The sequence below is a fragment of the Thermobia domestica genome, chromosome 1 (assembly GCF_964235325.1).
Source record: "Thermobia domestica chromosome 1, izTheDome1.hap1.1, whole genome shotgun sequence".
NCBI lineage: Eukaryota > Metazoa > Arthropoda > Insecta > Zygentoma > Lepismatidae > Thermobia > Thermobia domestica.
Genome location: NC_137454.1, coordinates 325,440,115 through 325,463,738, shown reverse-complemented (window position 1 = coordinate 325,463,738; position 23,624 = coordinate 325,440,115). Strand labels below are relative to the sequence as shown.

The window sequence follows — 23,624 nt, the reverse complement described above, 5'->3', positions numbered from 1 at the left end:
AGTGTATTTCAAGGGACATGATAGAAGATATAGTTGAGAGAAGAGAGAATTGAATATTATTATAGGTTAGAAAAGAAAATAGTATTAGAGATATTGTAATTAAAAAGCGGAAGAGAAACTGATTAGAATAATATTTTGGGAATAAGTAGCATTCTGAGGGACGTGACAGAAGATATGATTAAAGAAAAACGAGGAAGAAAGGAACACTACAATATCTGTAGATCAATAAAGAGAAAGAAAAGAATACCATTTGAGAATAAACTGTGTTCTGAAGGACATAATGGAAGATGTGATGAAAGAAAGACGAAGGAAAGGTGAATATAATAGATTAGGAAACAAAATAATAATAGAGGTACTTTAAAAAGAGAGAAAATGCTGTTGGAGAAGAAATTGTATTTTGAGTGACGCGATGGAAGATATAGTGAAAGAAAAAATGAGGAAGAGTATAATATTACAATACCTGAAGATTAAAAAAGAGGAAGAGAAGAATACCGTTTGAGAAGAAAATGTGTTCTGAGGGACGTGATGGAAGGTATGGTGAAAGAAAAACGAAGAAAAGAAGAATACAATAGATTAGGAAAGAAAATAATAATAGAGATAATTAAAAAGGAAGAGAAAAATGCTGTTTGAGAAGAAGTTGTATTCTGAGAGACGTGATGGAAAATATGATTAAAGGAAAACAAAAAAGGGGAGAATTAATAATAGATTAGAAAAGATCGTAATATCTGAAGTAATTAAAAGGAGGAGAAGAAATATATGTTTTGCGAAGAAATTGTATTCTGAGTGATGTGATGGAAGATATGGTTAAAGAAAAACAATAAAAGGTGAGAATATTACTATAGATTAGGAGAGATCGCAATATCAGAAGTACTTGAAAAAAGGAAAAAGCAGAATATTTTTTTTTTCAAGAAATTGTATTGCGAGGAACATAATGGAAGATATGAATAGGAAAACAAACAAAGGAAGAATACTAGAAGTGATAGGCAGTATTAAAGTAGGTAACTCCTACGTTATGACAATCACACATTAAATATAAAATTCTATGAAATACTAAACTAAAAGTTGGGTTAACATTAACACGAATAAGTCGTAAATATAAATAAATAGCAAGAAAGAGAGAATTTGGTCAGTCAGCATAGTTCTGGTTTAATGACCAGTGCGAGCTTAAGAAGTTATCCTTCATAAAACTTTGCAAGATAATTGACATAGTTTCTTGTTGTCTGTGAACCCGTATAAAAATATCAAGTGAGCTTGAGTATCATACAGTCCAAGCCACTTAAGATTTTTCAGAATTTAATGTTATAGTTTCGGGAAGAATACTGGGATGGTATGTTAATTTGTTGTATTTTGTTTATTATATATTTTATTTAAATCTTTAATATCTAATTTATAATTATTTTTCTATACTTTCGACATTTTAAAAATGCCTCGTAACCATGGAATCACACTTTTTATATTAAAATTTAAGCCATCTGTAGAGTTCATTGGATAATTTATAGAAATCTTATGATTCACAATGGTCTTCTGGTGAGCATAAACTTCGTTGTGAATATTTCTTTGTGTTGTTATTAACAATTGACAAGTAATAAAAATAACACAGAGATCCCAAATGTAACCCTAGTGGCAATTGATAACAAGATTTCTTATATTTATAGATTTTGTTATATTTATAGATTGTGTTCGATTCCAGCTTGCGCCAAGTAAACTTTGTGGTAGACAAAGACCGTGTGCGTGGGTTTACTCAGGGTTCCCCGTTTCCTCCCACTTTCTTCATTCCACCATTTCATTCATTTCTCATCATCATCTTTTTTAGCCTAGCCGGCATAAACGTGGGACGTAAAAATCAAATATTTCAATTTATGCATTTATAGATCGTATTTATAGACACGATCCTAGTTATTTTATTAGATTTTCAGAAAATAGATTTGTGTGCAAGTGTTCAAAACTATGCGCAATTAAAAGTCTAATATATCGGGATGCGCACGAGATGAGTCGAAACAGAATTTTTCTGACAACATTCGAGTCGAGACACAGCTCTTCCAATAGAGAAGAATACTTTTTTCGAGTCGAAACATCACTTTTCAGCACATTTTCGAGACGAGACAGCCTCAAACCTTGTCTGGTGCGCATCCTTACTTATACATTGATATATGCTTATCTAAACAATGTGCTTTATTTTATTGACATCAGTAACTGCTTGGATAATATTATGATACTGGCCGCTGATTTCACCAATGTTGTTAAAACTGGCATATTATTGAATAATATATAACACTTCATTAAAATAATTCAACGTTTTATTAGTGTTTGTTATCATTGACCGTAATAGGATTATCTTTAAACTTAGATAATTGCTTAAGGAATCTTTACAAAATTTTCGGCTAAACAATACCGTCAGTCAAGATATCTTCTAGTATCTAATTCCCTTTGAAAGAATAAAAGGCAACCAAAAATCCCACGTGAAATATCTGTTTTTATTATCTAAGGGTTGTGTGGCGGCTTTGGAGGGAATTGGAGCGATCATTGCTTGAGTAACTGCATTGCTCACCAGGTGGTGATCAAGCTTGTCAACGTACGGCTTGTTCCATATCGCCGTGCTTTGTTTTAATCCCTTTTCCCCTCATCTAATTAGTGGTTTCTTTCTCTACTCAGCTGCCCGTCCTAAAAGCAGGAAACAGTATCGCGATAAACATCTCCGATATCCGTTATTTTACGAAGACAAGCACTACTTCTCTCTCAATAGCTTGTATCTTGTCCATCAAATCCACACTGATAGAACGGGAAGAAAGGGATTTTTTTTTTTTTGTTTTGTTTTAAATTACAGAGTTAAATCCAAATCTGTTCTTCTTGCTACAGCTGATGAGAAAGACAGACAGTTATAAATATCCCTCCCAATGATCGTAATTAAGTATGAAATGTATTCAGTAAAATTTGAGTTCGTTGGTGATGAATAATACCGATCACTGAGAAAAACGTGAAATCTTAGAAATCCATTCACCCAACCAGTCGTCAACGTTACTGACAAATCGTTTGCTGCAAATTGAAAGTTTCCGTATGGATTGCGGTACCCTGCTAATTATTTGCGTTTGAAAGTTTCCGAATGATTTACGTTACCCTACTAATCTACGCGCCTTTGAAAGCTTCCTAATAGATTGCGGTATCCTGTAATCTATTTACATTTAAAACTTTGCCTATGGATTGCAATGCCTTACTAATCTATTTGGCCTTGAAAGTTTCCGCAAGGATTGTGGAACTTGGTAATCTGCTTTTAAAAGTTTTTATATGGATTGCGGTACCTTGCTAACCTATATACATTTAAAAGTTTCCGTATGGATTGCAGTACCCTGCTAATCTATGTGCCTTTGAAAGTTTCCGTAATGAATTGTGGAAAATGGAAATCTATTTGCCTTATGTATTCTAATACAGTCCATCAGTTGTATTTTTCTCTTCCTCCTTGAATTTCCTACCACCATTAGCTAGTCTCAGAACACAGTTTCTCTTCAGTTCTTAAGCGTATTCTTTTTTCTTTCTTTCTTTTAAATTATCTTTAAAGTTGTTCTTGGCAATAATTACTTGTTGATTTTCATTCCACCCGCTAATTTTCTCAATTCTTCTCCATATTAACATTTTATAAGTTTATGATCATTTATCACCCTTCTTCGTTTTCTTGTGTCTTAGAGTCAGTCAGTTTAAAATATAAGCAGGTTTGATTGATACCACCATCGATTCTATAAACGACATGACTTATCGTTTAAAGTAGGGATGGCCAATTCCAGAATTTTTACTTTCTGGAATTCGAAAAATTCGGATTTCGGAAAAATTCCTGATTTCGAAAAAGTTCCTGTCACAAAAATGCTGGAATTTGTTAAAAGTCCGGAATTTTAAAAAATCCCATTTCGGAAAAATCCGGAATTCGGAAATAATCCGGAATATTTCCGAATTGCGGAATTTTCCCAACTGGATTTTAGTCATCCCTAGTTGAAAGTGAGATTTGAAGCAATTAAATATATTCGGTGCTTTCCCATTAAGAATCGGACTCGCAACTTCCTCGTCCAGCGAAGATACACGTTCTAAGTCACTAGACTAACCATGAGGCCTAGTTTAATGTATAAATTTATTATGGAATATGTTCCGTGTGCTGAAGACCAAAAGTCTAGTCCTAACTATTTATTAAATGAAATATGTGAGAAACAACTCTTGAATCGAAAGCACGCAAGTAATGTTAAGCCATACGGTAAACTTTGACTTTTAATTTCGGAGTCAAAATATAGCAGAATAAATCTAAATTACGTACCATTATCTGAGTAATAGAAGCGAGTATGAGGTATATAACACAAAGTTAATGCGACAAAAGAAAAAAAAAGTGGTTAGTGTATGCGATTAACATCAACATACACACCGCCACAAGAAGGAAACTCTTCACAAAACAGAAAGAAAAAAAAGGGTGAAGTTCGTTGGCGTTATCAGCTATCAAAGGCCGTTAACGAGGAAATAAGTGCGTTTCAGTCAACGCTTATAATTACGATAGAAATGATAAATATTGTACATTGTTTTCCCATACTTTGGACGCAAACAGTTTCTGCACAGAAAGAGTTTAAGCGTCCATACGCACTCCTGCTAATGGTGTTTGCTATTGTTTTGGCTTTGAACTGTACTTGTGCTTATCTAAGTGTGTGTAATTTTTATTTTTTTTATTAACTCATTCTGGTGGTTTTCGAATAACTAGCGCGCATATCATTAGTGCGTATGTTATGCTCCGTACTGATTTCTATAGTAAGCAAGAGGATACCGTATATTTGTACAATATACCACTGTCCGGACAACGGATTTTTCTCTGTGTGCTTTAAGAGTCTTCATCCCGGCGAAATTAAATTACCGCTAATTTTACAGTAATTATGTGATATATTCAAATAGATAAAATATAATTGAAATGTGAAACAAGAGCGCCCTAGACAATATTATTTTGTGTAAGGTACCGTTATCACAAGTCACCTAGTGGCTTTATGTTTTCAGCTGTTTAGAAACGCGAAAATAAATGCCGATTTTCAAAATGGCTCGAAATAAAAAGCAGATAAGTGAGTCGTAAAAACGGTTTGTCATGTAAAACGATATTGTCTAGGGCGCTCTTGTTCCACATTTCGATTGTCTTTTATCTATTTGAAGATATCACATAATCAATGTAAAATTAGCGGTAATTTAATTTCGCCGGGATGAAGACTCTTAAAGCACACAGAGAAAAATCCGTTGTCCGGACAGTGGTATATTGTACAAATATACGGTATCCTCTTGCTTACTATAGAAATCAGTACGGAGCATACGCTATCCGTATACTACATAGGATGTTACATCATGCCGTTTCAGGATGTTTGACATCTAACAGTTTTCCGTATATCATATGCATATATATACTTATGTTACCTTCGTCAACTATATGTTATATACGTCCATTTGTATGTGCTATTCTGACCGCCTACATAGTTTTATACGGAAAGTACGTATAGATGGAACACTTATACAGAAAGTATTATAAAACATGCGTTTTCAGTTATACGTTTGCTGTACGTTAAGTCCAAAAACTACAGGAATTACGCATGTAACCTATCATTTTAAGTACGCCACCTACAATTTTTTTCAGTGCAAGTGAACGACGATGAAAGAATTGGTAGAATGAGAAAGTGGGAGGAAACGTGAGTACCCCGAGAAAAGCCACGGACACGATGTTGTTCACCACAAACTTAAGTGACCGGGGATCGAACTAGTGACTCCACGCATCAGAGGTAAGGCCTCTACCACTGAACTACTGTGGCCCCTTAAGAAAGAAATTTGAGAAGTCACTTGAATTAAGAAGTAACGAATTTAGGTCTAGACGGCCAGGAAGTGTGTCATGTGCTGACTGCACACTATTCACCTGAAAATACCTAGTTTTTCATAACTTCAGTGTGGGTATGGTTTTATTTTATTTAGAGCTGGTTTAAAAGCTTCTGATAAATTTACAGTTTGTTAACAGACAGATAAACTAGATACACAGACAGATAGAGATATGCTGTTTGAAGTGTAATATTTAAAACAAAATGTTCATTTTATTATTATAATACATAAAAAGAAGTTTAAGTCCATGGTAAAAACTTTTCTATATTTCAATTCTGTCCAAGGTTTCACCGGGTTTTAAAGTTAGACTTATATGATTTTTCTACATTTTCATTTTTCTAATAAGGTATTACTTCTTCTTTTTTAAAGCTGCAAAGTTCATGAAGAATACGTGATTTCATGTATATTTGATCTTATATCACTTTTAAAATTCGTTTTCTTTAAGTTTTGTTTCTATGTGCATTCTCAATTTTACGAAATTTACTACCCTTTTATAGTTTTATTTAAGAATGGTATTTTCGCGTAAATTACTGAAAGTTTACAATACTTTAAACGAAAAAAAATGTTTGCCAAGGAGACAGTTTTTCGTGACATTACAAGAATACCTTCACCGCTGCTGCACATATGCTTGGGAATATTTATTGAGATTAAATCTCATATAAGCCTTCAATATATTCTCTATACCTATACGGATATTCGGGTGTGAATTCAACTTAATTACGTTAAAGCCAAAGCTCGTAAGATCGTTTACTCACAATGTTACAAAATGGTATATCAAAATTTCTGTAAAAAAAATGAAATAAAGAAGCACATTACCTTAAGCAAGGCTCTCTCCTGGTTCTCAAAAAAGATCCCCATTCCTACACCACTGATTCATTTCCCTCTAATTCCGCCTAGGTTGAGTATAACGTTATATTCCATATTTGATTGCTATAGTGAAGGCACGGTGGCTCAGTGGTAAGATGCTTACCTCTGGTGGGTGTTGTCTTTGGTTCGATCCCCGGCAAAGTAAATTTGTGCTGGACAATATCGTAACCGTGGGGTTTTCTCGTTTCCTCCCACTTTCTGGTTCCACCAATTCTTCCATCTTTATTCACTTGCTTTAATCGTCTTCTCCGATCTCCTAAACGGCATAATCGTGTGACGTTCAACTGGAACGTTTTTTGATTCCCACCGTGACACTAAGGTACATCTCTTTAAACACTGTCCAGCTCATGTTAGAGATAGTCAATTTGCGTTAACTTCACTCGGATATGCACGAATTCAAAAATCGTGAGCCCTCAGCTCCCCAATTTGAACGTCTTTGGTTCATCGTATTTAATATTGTCAAATTTTATTCGAACAAAGTTTTTTTTTTTTTTTTTTAACATTCTTCTATGAGTATCAGTTTCTGTGAGTTGAATATTTACAGTATATGTGTACTGGATGGAAGAGACAAGAGGAAAGTTCGTTTGCAGAGAATAAAAAAATCAATACTCATTTTCTGTTGTAGCGTCCGTCCGTCCCCCCTCTTCCCCCAGTTTCCCTCCGCTCTTAATGAGCACTTTCGTAGCTTCTCCTTTTCCCGGATGTCGACGGCCGGCCTCCATACAAGAAGCAAACGAAAAATTATTTCCAAACCTAAGCACCATATACACAAATAAAAACCTTTGCTTCAATCTAGTGCTGATGTTAGTGGGAAACAAATATTATACATGTTTCAAAAAAAATTTTGATTTCATATGGGTAACGAATTTGCTGAACTATTTTTATTTATTTTCTTTAATATCGCACTATATTCGTAAGCAATCATCATCAACATTGTGAGTATTCTTCTATCACTGATGTGACCCTTTATACCCGAGTGAGAAACGCGCATAATCTCAGGTTCGATTCCCATTGGGAAACTTGCCTCGGATATTCGAGTACAGTAACACTCCGACTTACGTAAGTAATATATTCCGTAAGTCTTCACGTAAACTTGAATTTTATTTTAAGTCATAGTTGTAGTGATCCCGCGTAGCGTAGTCGCTAACACTCGCTGTGCCGGGTTCTATTCTCGGTGGGGACACTCAGTCGAAGAAGTGTAAAACGCTTTTTCAGGTCAACCACCCTGAATGAGGTTTTCCTGGGTGCTCCTCATTCACACCAGTCAAAAGGTCCCAGGCCGCTTCCTTCCTTCCCCAATCCTTTCTTCCTCCCCTTTCCCCGGATAGTGTGATCGCAGAGGGACATCATCCCTCAAATGTGACGGCTTAAATGGCCATAAATGCCGAAAGCCTAGAAATCTAAATTCTAAATCAAAGTTTTTGTGAATTATACAGGGTGTCCAATATGCAATGCAACCTAGAGTTAGGGATGGTAGAACTTTTGAACCTGAAGCAATACACAAATAATAGTTATACCAAAATGAAGCTTTGTTCATGCATATATTTTTAAACTAGGAAGCAACTATTGAAGTACACTAGGAACCACACAGTGTTGCCAGTGTAACCAAAGTTGTAAATCTTTTTTTTTTTTCGAAACACGTAAATTGACTCATAACTCATATGTATGGATGTTCTGTTATTAATTTTCAGTTTGTATAGTTGGAGTAGCTTGAAAACTATGGAGCAGAAAAAAGAATTTTTCATTTCCACCAACAACTAATCGGATGAGGCCTCTGTAAGGGGGAACTAGGGAAATCGGAATTTTCATAAATTAACATTCTGAATTGGCAACACTGCTGATGTTTCAGTGCATCAAAAGGTGTGTTAAGGATCTGTCTACATTATGCAATTCCTGAAAACAATGAAAAAGAAACTTTGAAATTATCATGATAAAACTTTTACTTACATTCACCCGACAACACTGCTGTTTTCACGAAATAAGTTACCAAATCTGCAAATGCTGGAAGTGCCCCCTGTTTTGATTAATCACTGGTACACACGTTTCACTGTGTTAGCAGCAACTTTACGATGAGTAGGAATGTTATGTTCTCAATAGCACTGAGAATGTTCGTTTCTTGTATAGCTCGAGGATTGTTCTTGTATGCCTCTTGCTTTAAGTAGTTCCATAGAAATGAATAGCAATGTTGTCGGGTGCATGTAAATAAAAGTTTCATGATAATTTCAAAGTTTCATTTTAGTTGTTTTCAGGAACTGCACAATGTAGACAGATCCTTAAAACACCTTTTGATGCACTGAAACATCAGCAGTGTTGCCAATTCAGAGTATTAATTTATGAAAACTACGATTTCCCTAGTTCCCCCTTACAGGGGCCTCATCCGATTAGTTATCGATGGAAATGAAAAATTCTTATTTCTGCTCCTTAGTTTCCAATCTATTTCAAGCTGTCCAAGCTGTCACATCTGGCAACACTGTGTGGTTCCTAGTGTACTTCAATCGTTGCTTCCTAGTTTAAAAATATATACATGAACAAAACTTCTTTTGATATAAACATTATTTGTATATCGCTTCAGGTTCAAAAGTTCTACTATCCCAAACTCCGGGTTGCATTATATATTGGACACCCTGTATTATATATCTGTTTTTCGCACAGGAGGAATAATATTTATGCAAAATGTTTGAAAGTAAAGAGGGCCGCTGTGGCTCAGTGGTAGAGTGTTTACCTCTGGTGTATAGGATCCTTGGTTTGACCCCAGCTCGTGTCAAGTTAATTTTATGGTAGACAAACACCGTGTGTGGGGTTTTTCTCGTTTTCTTCCGTTTCGTCCCACTTTCTCATTCCACCATTTCCTACATTTCTCATCATCACTGTCTCCGTTAGCCTAGCCGGCATAATCGTGGGACGTAAAACAAAAATTTTCATTTGATTTCATATGAAAGTAAAGAAATGCGAGAAGTAGGCCTATATAACAAAGACTAATGACTTAGTTCGTCTCAGACTCGCAACCAGAGGGTGGCTAGGGGGCCTGGCACCCCCTAAACTTTTCGTGGCCCTTCCAAACCTTAAAACAAAATGCTATTATTAATACAAAAAACACAATTTAGCTATTGTGAAGAGAATGTTTAATGACTTGGCTCCCCTAACATATTCATAGCCCCCCCCCCAAAAAAAAACTCTGTGGTTGGTTGCGGGCCTGGTTCGACCAATGAAACAAAAGTGCATTGAGGTACTTAAAGAAGATAGTCATAAAAGTCAATAAAGTGAAAATTTCCGTTTGTTTCCCAAATCCGGCTTTTTATATACTGTATACATATATAAAAAAAACACCGTCCTCTTCCCTCCCCCCCTAAAAGAGCTGGCCTTTTTCATATCTACATAGCATGGAGGTAAGGCTTGACTTGCTCAATGAGAACGCGAAGCACTTCTCTGTACAAATATTTCAATTTCCGAGTTATTGGGAAATTAGGACTTAAAAAAAAGCTGATTATTACTATATTTAGAACAAGAATTCAAAGAAAATATATAGAGCAAACCTGATAAACGCTATGTGAATGCATTGTTTATCATAAAACACTAAAATCAATGAAAAAAACGAATTTTTACTTAGTAGGGAAACTAATTATTGGTTATTCAAATTTCTTTCATTTTTTAATGGATGGCATTTCGAAGGTTACGCCTTTGTTATAGTCAACGATATATACGTATAAGCAGATTTGGTGGAATCATTCAATGGACAGGTTGAAACCAATCAAGAATGCTATGAGATTGAAGATGCTATTATTATTATTATTATTATTATTATTATTATTATTATTATTATGTACTGATTTTTTCGATGTTAAGCAGTTATAAATTCATGTAAGTTTAAAAGAAAGGAATCAAACAATACATTGATTGAAAATGGTCAGAATTTACCTATTTAGCTATAGAAACGATTAAAACGTTTATATTGACTGCCAATCTAGCGAAATTTCTTGGTATTTTGTTAGCAACCTTGATTAGGATGAACTCAAGTGTACTTGCAATTGATCTGTTTACAATTGCATCCACAGCCTAAGAACCGTGACGTCTTTACGTTGCCTGTCAAAAACGTTTTCCTATTTCCCATGTTGCATTCTACAAGCATGAAAAACTAGAATGCCACTGCTGCAACAAACCATGCAGGTCAATGCACAACAGTAGCTGTTTACACTTTAACAGTCCCATATATATAACATATCTGTCTCACTGAACTAGAATTTTCCAGTGTTGGCTTCCAGAAGACAACTTTTAACGGATCAGGCAACCAACGTCATCTTACACTATTGATTGTTTTTTTGTTGAATTTGTTAAATATTCGGCCTTAACAGAAAATGTCCCGATTTTCTAATTCGTTGTTCCGAGTATCACTTAGATATGAAGAAAATCCTTATTTTATATCCCATTCTTGAGAGTTTTTAATCAATAATTGGTATTCAGTCCCATATGAAATACTGCACAAAATTTGTTGGGCAGCATGGAAAGGATAATATTTCTGCCTATTTGATATTATTTGACAGAGATTTTCTCAACCTATTTCATATTACGACCTCCATTTATGACATCCTCTTGTTAGCCAACGCTATTAAGTAATTTAAGGTTTGTAATAAACATTTTAATTATAGCTGCTTATCGCTTGTGAAACCTAGTGAAATCGATCCAGGCTCAGGTTTCACAGTAACCTTAGTTTTGAAGGCGATGCCCTAAGTAATTTTCGGTTGTAATAAACTTTTTTTTTAATATTATTGCTGCTTATTGCTTGTGAAGCCTAGAGAAATCATGCCAGGCTTAAATTTCACATTGTCCTTCATTTTGAAGGCGACGCCCTAAGTATTTTTTGGTTGTAATAAAGTTTTCGATTATAACTGCTTATTGCTTGGGAAGCTTAGTGGAATCATACCAGGCTCAGATTTCACAGTATCCTTAATTTTGAAGGTGATACCCTAAGTAATTTTCGGTTGTAATAAACTTTTTTATTATCATTGCTGCTTATCGCTTGTGAAGCCTAGAGAAATCATGCCAGGCTTAAATTTCACATTGTCCTTCATTTTGAAGGCGACGCCCTAAGTATTTTTTAGTTGTAATAAAGTTTTCGATTATAACTGCTTATTGCTTGGGAAGCTTAGTGGAATCATACCAGGCTCAGATTTCACACTATCCTTTATTCTGAAGGCAACGCCCTAAGTAATTTTCGGTTGTAATAAGCTTTTTGATTATTGCTTATCGCTTGTGAAGCCTAGTGAAATCATACCAGGCTCAGATTTCACTAATTCTTTTAAAACGATTTTTTTATTTAATTAGTCTTTGTTATTTTTGACAATGAGGGTGGAAATGGAAATATGTCTATCAAAATTCTACAATACAGGGTGTCCCAAAAGTAGGTATACACTCCTCCTGCATTGATAAGTATAACATTCTAGCTTATAGATTTATTTGCTTCGGCTACTCCGAGCTTAAGAAATAAGTAAAAACACATTAAGAACAAATAATAAAGAAACTAAGTCTACCTGATAAGAAATGATATAAAAACAATGAGTTGATCAGTACGGGACTGTATACCTACTTTTGGGCCACCCTGTATTATTAACATTTAAATGACACATAGGTAATCAACAGATCTTATTGAGCTGAACAAAATTAAATAAGTTTTTAGTTTAGCCTTTCAGGCTAAAGAGACGGATTGATTAATGAAAGTGAAATATTGTGAAATTAATAACATTTTGTGCTCTCCCACTGGGAATCGAATCCGGGAGCATGTGAACCAAATGTAAACACACTGGCCACTGGATCAAAGAGGTGAGCAAACTAAACAAACTGGAGAATATCTTCTCTTAGTGTCACAGTCAACATGTGCAGCAGATAACAAAATTGCCTTTAACTTAGACTTTAGAAGCATCCTGTATGATTGACTTCTTATATTTATTTTCGGCTCTTACATTTATTTTCTGCTTTCATATAAATATTCTGTTAGTCTATATTCTATTCCTACATTCTGCTTTCTATGTAGAGAAAAAAAATCGTAAGTTTTTGTTTTCTTGTAAACATTTCATGGGTTAAATAAGTATACCTATACAATATAAGTTGACTTTGACATATATCATTTTCATGGTCTGTCTGTTAAGTGACAAACCGGGTCGATGCCGAAGGACAATATTTCTTCCAGTTGTTTGTTACTCAACATTTCATTGAGACTTTTCAATTGATAATAGTGGTAAGAGTGTTATGTGTTCCCTCACAACATTTCCATATAACTTGTATATGTATATATATTTGTATATGTCAAGAGATCCAATTGAGAAAATGGTTTCAATGACTCGGAGTTAAATATATTGAATGAACGAGTAAAAATGGCCAGCTGACGTGTTTCAAATAATAGTTCCATGTCAACACACGGGAAAACGAAACGCGACGTGACAATTTGTTCAGTGAAGCAGTTAGAAATGGTTTTTCTACATGCATATATATCCTACGTATATGACATAGTGTGGTGACTTATATGCGTGCGATTTAATTGAGAATAACAAACTTCCCTTGTTCATTCTCTCTCTCTTCTTCCCAGCTTTTTCTTGCTTGTTTGTTACCTGTTAAGTTATGAAATGGTCAGTTTATATGTATATATAGCGTAGAGGGAGAGAGAGAGAGAGAGAAAGAAAAGAGGTGATTTGATTGGTAGGTAATTGTTAGGTTCTTAACGTTAAATAAGTGGTCAAGGAGTTTTATTTCTCAAAGTAACAGGTGTGTTTATTTTCTTTTTTGGAAGGTTTAATTTATTTCATTTTGAGAGCATGTCAGTATACAAAAAAAGGAATTGTAGCCGTTCTATCTTGACTGCTTGTCATGTAATAATAGATAACTTTATTGTTAATAATTAAGAGAATATATCTGTATTCATCACCAATACATACACCGAAAAGCATATAAGTCACTTGAATCTGGAAGTTTTTATCCTTTCTTTTTTACTCTTTATAGACTGCCATACACGTCTTCAGCGCGACAGACCCAGGTTCCATTCCCGGCGGAAGCTTATGTGGTTCGGATCTCACTTTGAGATGTAGGTCTACATCTCCTACAGCCTCGCTGGTGAAAAATAAACTAAACCCCAATTCAACCAACCAATCTTCATTGACTGGTGTAGTACAGTGGTGAAACGGTGACGGGTCAATTAAGTCGTTAGGGTCCGGGTCTTCCGGGGTCTGGGTCTTTACACTAGCATTTTATAATACAAAAGGGATTATAATATGCAATCAATTTATAATACTCACAATTTATAATTAATAATACATCGTTATTTGGGTGCCATTGACTAACTTTCGTTGCTAATTACGATGAGAAAATCATAAGCATAAGCCTTTGGTTCGATCCGAATCTATGTGAGTTTACAGTGGACAACATTGTAGCCGTGAGTTTTCTCTGGATTCTCCTGTTTCCTCCCAATTTCTTATTCACCAGTTCTTTCGTAATATTTCACCTTTATTAATCATCTACTAAAAGGCATACTTTTGGGACGTAAAAGTAAAATATTTCATTTCATGTTTTACAAATATCCGTATCTGTATCGTGAATATTAACAAACGTCCAGATTAGTGGACGAGACCCTTATAACTGAGCCATTTCGAAAGGGAAAACAAAGGTACTAAATCTGTTTATGATTTGTGTTCTTCAACGCGTTTATTTTTCTAAACACCAAAGCATTAGATGGACATTTACCTTGTGAGCACGCTAGAGACCTGCACGGGCCGGGCTTGGGCGGGCCGACTCTGTTATTTCTTTGGGCCGGGTCGGGCTTGGGCGGGCCGACACTAATTTCTCTTCAGGTCGGGCCGGGCTGGGGCCGATTAATTGCAATTCTTTAATAATTATTGACTTTCGTTAAACGATAATTAGAATAAAGGCAAACGTTGAAGAAGTGTGCCCGTGAAAAATGTTACAAAATGAAACTTAAAATTTATCGGGCCCGGGCCGGGCTTAGGCCAAGAATTTTTAAAAACTTATTGGGCCGGGCCGGGCCGGGCTCGGACCGAAAATCTCCAAAACTTTTTGGGTCCGGGCTGGGCCGGGCCTAGGTACATTCAGGCTGGATTGGGCTCAGGCCGAAAAATTCGGCCCGTGCAGGTCTCTAGAGCACGCCTGTTGTCTTTATTATATTATTCTGAAGGAGACAGTTTCGCCCTAAAAACTCGTACTATTTTTTGCTTCATTCTATATTCAAGAAAACTGTACGGAAGGGAAACCAGTTTTCTTTCTTCTGTATGATCTTCGATTATTGAATTCAAAACCGTTAACATTTGTTTCTTTTCTGAACGGTTTGTTCTCATTTAAGCATATTTCAACCCTTATGGTATGGAGACAAGTGGGAACCAAAGTGAAATAAATTTTATAGTATGTTCATTCTATCTTTTATAGAGTTTATTATACAAGCACATAAAAGATTTTTTTAAAGTATGAAAATATGTGTTTTAATGTAATTTTTGTAGTCATTATTGTTGTTTTTCTTTTCCTTTTCAGTCGGACATCGTCCACCAATCGGTGTACGAATTAGTTCATTCGGAGGACAGGGAAGAGCTTCAGAGACAACTGATGTGGAACTCCTTTCTACCACCAGAATCTGCTAACTTTACTTTACAAGAGGTTCTGCAGCCCGAAAACTGCCATCTCTTGGAAAGAAGCTTTACTATTCGGTTTCGATGTCTATTAGATAATACATCAGGTTTCCTGGTAAGTATTATTATTCTTTTTTAAATTTACTATAGATTTTGAAAGTAAATTAGAATTTTATTTAATTTTCCCGCTTTTGCACCCTTGAGGACAGAGCCGTAACTTGTGGGGGGGCAGGGGGCAACTGTCCCTTCAGGGAAGCTCAGTGCCATTTGAGGAGGCTCATTTTAAGACAAAATGTTCTTATTCCATGTACGATACGAATGGGAAATTATAAATGAAGCGCCAAACAGGTTCACTACATTACATCAACAAAACAGTACACCAAAGGTCAATAAAACAAAAATGACTAGTGGGCCGATTTCGGTAAAAAAAAAAAAAGTCTACTATTAGGGGCTCTAGAAATAATATTTATTCGTATGGCTTTGAGATTTATCAATATTGTCCCCTTAATTAATTTGTCATGTATCGAACGGGTCCAGGGACGGAACTAACGTCCCCGTAGACCTTGCCGTGCAGGAGGGCCAACAGGCTCCGGGGGCACATAAAGAGTAAGAGAAAAATGGAAAGAGGGGGACCAAGAATTTAAAAAAAACAACTTTTCTAGGAGGCCTAAATAAGCGTATTAATGCTTGCCTCCCCCCCTCAGAAAATATCCAAGTTACAGCGCTGCTCGAGGATGAAGAAAACAGATTATAAATGCAGGTAAACAATGGTGAATTTGTGGAATAAGTATCTATGATACAGGTATATAAAACAGTAAAGTTTTACACAGCAAAACTTTGTACACGGTACATGTATTAAAATACTAGTGCTCTAGTCCCTCTATTGGATAGGATCATTATGTTTCGTTCATGTGACGTATACAAACAATATCACTGGACATTAAAAGAAAATATTTATTGACTCAATGTAGTAACTGACATTCTTTTCATATATTTGCTCATATTTTTTTTTATTCATTTGAATGTATTTCTTATAGGCTTGAAGTGTACTTTTGAATTGAAAATGAAATTTGTGTTGTCTTGGGACGCAGTTATTGGCAGTGCACACACTTCAACTTTGTTATTCTAACGAGTGCGCAATTCCTAATCCCCGTTTTAATAATTCATAATTTTGTTAGTTATTTATTAAAGTTACATTTTTCCCTTTCATATTGTTTAGGAGGATTAAAACTTCATTTATATCTATTTAAACGACAGCTGAAGAAATTCATGATTCAGGCTCCATTTAAATATTTTAAATAACTGTTTACATTAAGTTTATATGGTTTACCCAACATTGTTAGGGTCGTCAAGTCTAGGAGGCTTAGGTGGGCGGGTCATGTCGCTAGAATGGAAGAAAGTAGAAACGCTTTCAAAGTCTTGACTGGAAGACCAATCGGAAAACGACCATTAGGAAGACCTAGGCGCAAATGGGAGGACAATATTAAGATGGATCTCGCAGAGATAGGAATACAAAGTAGGAACTGGATCCAATTAGCTAAGGATAGAAATCAGTGGAGAGCTCTTGTGAACGCGGCATTGAACCTACGGGTTCCATAGGCCATAGAGTTAGTTAGTTAGTTAGTTAACTGTTTACATTGAATATTAAAATCGCCACATGCCGGTACGATTGAGGCAAAATTCTAGCGACAAGCATTGCCCTAGATACTCTAGAGCAGAGGTTTTCAAGCTTTTACAGTGGCTTACCAGTGGTACGCGTATCATATTCGGTCTTTCAGTTCCCGTTCTATTTTGCAAAAGCCAATCCAAATACCAATGGCTCTTTGTGCAGTGATCTGCAGACTTAAATGAGCCCATAGAACTATTGGTAAGCAGTATTATTGTAGTAGAACTTGTAGAATAACGATTGCTGAAACAGCCATTTTGGAGCAATATACTGAAAAAATTAATTTAGTGTCGTATTCTGGAAAACTTAATTATCACAACGTTTCTGAAATTGTGCTTATAGTGTCTGAAATCACTACGGTTTTTCACCATAATATTGTTTAATGAGTAACGTTGCGTACAAGATGAGATAGAATTTTCGTGGCGAGATTCGAGGCGAGACAGGTGTCCCAACAGAAAAAGATACCTTTTTTCGAGACCAGACATCACTTTTACGACACGTTTTCGAAGTGAGTCATCTCAGCACTTGTTTCATGGAAATCCCTGTTAATAAAAACTTGTACAATAGTTCCTATTCACTTTTTGAAAATTATTAAAATAAGTTTGTAGTCTAGGAAATTTCGGTGTAAAATTTTTAAGTAAATTTAGAAGTAAAAAGAGGAAGTGAACAAGAAATAATTGAACAAAAAGAAATATGTTTATTTCATCATCATAATATATTGCGGTCCAATTTGCTGTATCTAAACATTTGCTATTAAAGGTGTAAAAGAAATCACAATAAATTTGATAAGAATCGACCAAATTAGTCGAATTTAGAAGAATCAAATAGCACCATTTTCAAATCTCCCTTTTCCAGTGTTTGATGTGTCGTTACTTATTACTTTATAGTTAATGTTATATTAATGTCACACTAGTATACAGCGTATCAGATGCTTTGCAGGCGATCCAATGTAGTGGGGACGATCTATTGTGGGGATTGGTCTTGCATGAGGCGTGTGCTCCCGTCAACTGAGATCTGTGCTGAGGCCCCGTCCTTCAAAGTTCGGTATTGCATAAGGAGGCCTGGGCAAAACACTCAAACTCCGGGCCGCGGTGGCTCAGTGGTAGAGCGTTCACCTCTGGTGCATGGGATCCTCAGTTCGATTCCAGCTCGCACCAAATGAGCTTTGTGATGGACAAACACTGTGTGCGTGGGTTTACTCGGGGTTCTCCCGTTTCCTCTCACTTTCTTCATCCCACCATTTCACTCATTTCTCATCATCACCGTCTCCTTTAGCCTAGCCTACATAACCTTGGGGACGTAAAACTTTAAGTTCATCATTTCATTTTCAAAGATATGCTTTAATGCAGCGCATCACTGTCAAAATGGTTCTTGTATATATTTATGTTATCTGTGTTATGTAAACTGTCTAATACGGTCATAACACAAACTAAAGGCGGTGTGAGGGAGTAATAGTCTCACTAAATGCTCCTTGTCTGTAAAGTATGTCTAACGATGGTTCGAAAATTTACAGCACCAAGTGGAGATAATGTGGACAGTACACTACAACGTACGTATATTGACTGTCAAACTTAGGTCGAAATGATGAAGTGGTTAGCTTTTCTCTCTTCTGTTAAAATTTTGTTTCGTCGTGCATTAAACAAAAAAAAAAAAAAAAAAAAAACACGCAGTGTCCTGTCCTTGCTGCTCTGATGCTGACTGTAGGTCTAGCAAACAAAATAAGTCCTCAACATTAAGCACCATTCATATCGCTGTTCTTTTGTTTCCTTGTTTCAAGAAAAATGAATAAAACAAACCTTTTCCTTACTTTTTTTTCTCTGTTAAATATGAATTAATAATGAACACGTGACGTACGTATTAGATGGTATGAAACCAGGTAGTATTCTTTCTATGAGTCATCAACTTCTTTTTTTACTTCTTTCCTTCTTTACTCTGTTTGAGGAAAAGTGATAAATTAAGAGCAAGATCCCCAACCGTGGGAGTTTATGTAACGAGGTAACACGCCTCCTTCCAATTTCAAACGTTTGACCATCGGCACTTACCGCCACAGAATAGCCATCAAACACGCCAAGTCTTTGCTAATTAACACTTTTGAATGGATTCGGCAATAAAAAGAAAAGATGTTTAGGTATATTTATTCTCTTTCTCTCATCAGTCAATACATACATAATCTCTGCGAGAGATCGTTCCGTGACGTAAGAATCAAAATTTTACAAATAGATTTTTCACGTTATAACACGATGAGAATTTACCGGTACTGTGAACTTTCTAAGAGAAAGGTACAGTCTGATCAACCAAAACTATTTACGGAAAGTTTCCGGGAACTACATTCACAATCGAGCGCAGTAGCACAAGAGCGGGGATGGACTAACAGGGCCAGCTGTATTCTCCAAAGCAAAGTTATTTATTAGCTTGTGCATGTAAAGAACTTATATTTATATTCAATTTTAAGCGTTTGAGTTTTGCGATCGTATGCAACACCGAGCTCATGAAAGACAGAGCCCAACGTTAATGTGAATTCTGAACGACGATCGAGGATTGAATCCGATGTAGATTGTTAGTGGATACACAGATCAACCCTCACAGTATAGGCCATGATGGGACGATAAACTAAAAAGAAATAAGCGTGAAAAAGAGAATTCAGATTTGGGATTTCACTATACAATATATATATATATATATATATATATATATATATATATATATATATATATATATATATATATATATATATATATATATATATATATAGTACAGTTACAAACACGCTCTGAAATATATTAAAAACTTTCGAATTGTATCTGCTGAACGATATTTTAAACACAAATCAACAATGTATTAAAAACTATTCTTTACTCTGGCTTCAGAATCCGATTTAAAGAAAGCAGTTTAAAAACATATTTGATGTTTGTTACAGAACGAATTAAGTCGTAATATTCCTTTACTTAATTAAGTAAAAATAAAAGATGTATGTGTCCTTATTAATACTTTGAAGGATCAGTTATATGATAGATAGGATATAATTCACCCATGAATTTTTTTTCTGGCGACGCACGTGTATGTCATTATTTACAATGATGGAATGCTGCAATTTTTGATACATATATATAATTTACGATCGACCATTTTCAAAAATATAGAATATACGTTCGTTCTTTCGTAACTTTAAGGTGGGTATACGCTTCATTTCATCCTTGCATATTTAGTAATTGAAACTACTCTTTCTGCGATAACTATTGCAAAGAAAAACTGACAGTCACAGCCTCTGCATGGTGGACTTTTCTGTGAATATTTCCGGAGATTCTCATGTATCAATAGGCTAACACCTAGTTAAGAATATTCCTTGAGGGTAGCTAAATGATTTGGTACTTGCCCTGTTGTTCTATGCTGCATAGAAAAAAACGAAATTAAATCTATTTTTACGTCGCACGATTATACCTGCTAGGCTAAAGGAAACGGTGTTCATTAGAAATGAATGAAATGAAGGAAGTGGGAAGAAACGGGAGAACTCCGCACACGGTGTTTGTCCACCACAAAGCTCACTTGACGCGAGCTGGGATCGAACCAAGTACCCCATGCACCAGAGGTGGACGCTCTACCACTAAGCCACTGCGGCCCCCACATGTTCCATAGAACAGAAGTAATAAAGAAACAAGAAAATAGGAATCTACAAGTAAGATTGAAGTCAAACGCAGATAATTTAGTATCTGTTTAAAATCGCATTTATTTTTTAAAGAAATGTTTTACCACATTTAATTTATTCGATTTCTCATAAGTAAACAACGTTACTGCTGATTCAATAATAATAATAATAATAATAATAATAATAATAATAATAATAATAATAATAATAATAATAATAATAATAATAATAATTATTATTATTATTATTATTATTATTATTATTATTATTATTATTATTATAACTTAAGAATTTTACAAAAATAACTAGTACTACCTTATCCTTACTTCGATTCCTTGTTACCAAATTTACATATGAAGTTACTGAGATGGCTTTATTGAATTTTAAATATATTATGCTTAAATTCATGAAACATATAAATATTTTTGTCGGGAATCCAGTTTTTCGAATCGTGAGCAGACTAGATTTTAAAATCAATTAATATACAGATAACACACACACACACACACACACACATGTATATAATCTAAATTATTTCAAAAATATGATATAGAATATTTTGCAAAGAATTTTTAATCATTTTAAGTAACATAAGAACAACTTTGCAAACTTCTCTCAATAGACGACATTTTAACAGCTCTATTATGTTATTTCTTACTGTTTGTAGAAATATTTCGGGTTGGCTGTGGATGTAGTTTAACATAAAACCACACCTCTCTTTAATCCATCTTTAATTAATCCATTATATATACGCACACAGACATATTTTGCAGTTTGTTAATACCATTCCATACTCAGTCCACTGACATTCCCTAAAGCATTCGTTTGTGTTAAGGGACAAAAATAGGCATGTTCCCTAATCTCCTTCTAATTAATAATCTTCTAATTAAACATGTCTATTTGATAAGGGATATGCACTATAATTTCTTTATCAAAAATAGAAAGTAATCTCTCTCTCTGGGAATAATAATTACATGTCGCAAATAAATTAGAAACAGTGTAGGAGGTAATGAAATCGTTGATAAATTCCTATGGAATGTACAGGGAATAACACAGCGTTTGGAACATAAGCTTTAGAACACAGCGTTGAAACATGGATGATGGCATCTTGTTTATATATCTGTAAATCTACAAGATCCTATGTATCTTCGTTACAATGAATTTTCTATTCAATATTTAACATATTACACACATATACACACAGTAAACAACGTAATAATTAATTAAGTATTGCATGTGTATTTTATGCGTTAGTATAGCCAGGTAAAGAGAAGCATTAGTGCCTAAGACTACAACACAGCTCGGGGCAGCGGTGGCTCAGTGGTAGAGCGTTCACCTCTGATGCTTGGGGTCCCGGGTTCGATCCCAGTCCCCGCCAAGTGAACTTTGTGGTGGACAAACACCGTGTGCGTGGGTTTCCTCGGGGTTCTCCCACTTTCTTCATTCCACCATTTCATTCATTACTCATCATCACCGTCTCCTTTAACCTAACCGGCATAACCGTGGGACGTAAAACTCAAAGATTTCATTTCATTTTTTTACAACACAGTTCCTGTCAAATAGAAGAGAACAAGTTCTGCTTGTTAAACACTGAATACATATTTCAAACAAAATACGTTGTTAACTATTTGTCATAGTTTTATTTGCGTAAAAATTAATAAAAATATGCATTGAATTCTATCATTTAAATTGAGTCCATTACTGTACCTCACAATTGTATCAAATGATATTCGTTCTTAGCATATATTTAATCCTCCATTATGAATATATTTTATTCGTAATTGAATTTTATAAATAGATGTGAATAATAAAACCAAGCCATATATAGATATATTGTTATGTTCAGAAATCAAAAATTGATGTCTAAAATTTACATAAATCAATATGTTCAAAATCAAAGCTAAATAACACGCGCTAGCCACGGAGAGAGCTGCCGTATTGTAAAGGTTAGAATAGTGGAAAATCAAACAAAATAGTGACCACATGAACTTTACACTGAACAGATATCATCATGTTTATCACATAACAGTCACCACTATGTTAATTCTATATACAGGGTGTTTCAAAACAACACCGACAACGTTTGGGAGGTGATTCCTGACACCAAGATAAGACAAAAAGTATAAACCAACCTGGGTGCACAAATGCTTCCTTTCGGAGTTATAGGCTACCGAAAACATGAAAAAATGTACTTTAAAGGTCCATAGTTCCAAAACTATGGGACCTACCGTAGTCGGGTCAAGACTTCACTTAGGAACTAATATGTGTGCTATCCAAAAATCCATGTTTTAGAATCATAAGGTACTCACGCTACAAATTTTATAGAGGGAGTTTTGCTATGGGCATATAACTTGAAGTACTCACTAACTACCTCTATAAAAATTGTATGGATTCTGAAATTTGGATATTTGGATAGACCACATACTAGTTCCTAAGTGAAATCTTGACTCAACTACGGTAGGTCCCATAGTTTTGGAGCTTTGGACCTTTAAAGTTCATTTTTTCATATTTTCGGCAGCCTATAACTCCGAAAGGAAGCATTTGTGCATCCATGTTGGTCTATACTTTTTCTTATCTTGGTGTCAGGAATCACCTCCCAAACGTTGTCGGTGTTGTTTTGAAACACCCTGTATATCAGTAGATATGAACGTGATGAGTGAAATTTGACTGAAAGAGACCGAGATTCATTCTCTTTCTTTCAGCCTCACCCATCATGTTCATCAATTTTTACATTAAAATTACTATATTACAAAAACAATTATTTATAACAAAACTCAGTGATAAAGAAGATTGGGACTTAGATCTGCACCTGAAGATACGAAACCGCAATTGGGGATAAGAGAGAAAGGTACTTCTAGCCGAAAATGATACTAATGATATTAGTACTGCCGCTCAATGATCTTCACTTTTTACAAGCTGTGTTACGAATGATTGTGAACAGTTGCCTCTAATGTTGCATGCT

The 23,624-nt window shown here is 35.1% G+C and overlaps 1 protein-coding gene across 6 annotated transcripts in view; it reads left to right on the top strand.

Annotated features, from left to right (window-relative positions):
- The window catches only part of ss (aryl hydrocarbon receptor spineless), a 424,929-nt gene that overhangs the window by 350,191 nt on the left and 51,114 nt on the right, over window positions 1–23,624 (top strand). For all 6 annotated transcript variants that reach the window (XM_081729337.1, XM_081729356.1, XM_081729307.1 and 3 more), the window contains one exon: window positions 15,259–15,468. In XM_081729337.1, coding sequence (XP_081585463.1) covers window positions 15,259–15,468 — 210 coding nt within the window. The remainder of the gene's footprint in view (window positions 1–15,258; window positions 15,469–23,624) is intronic.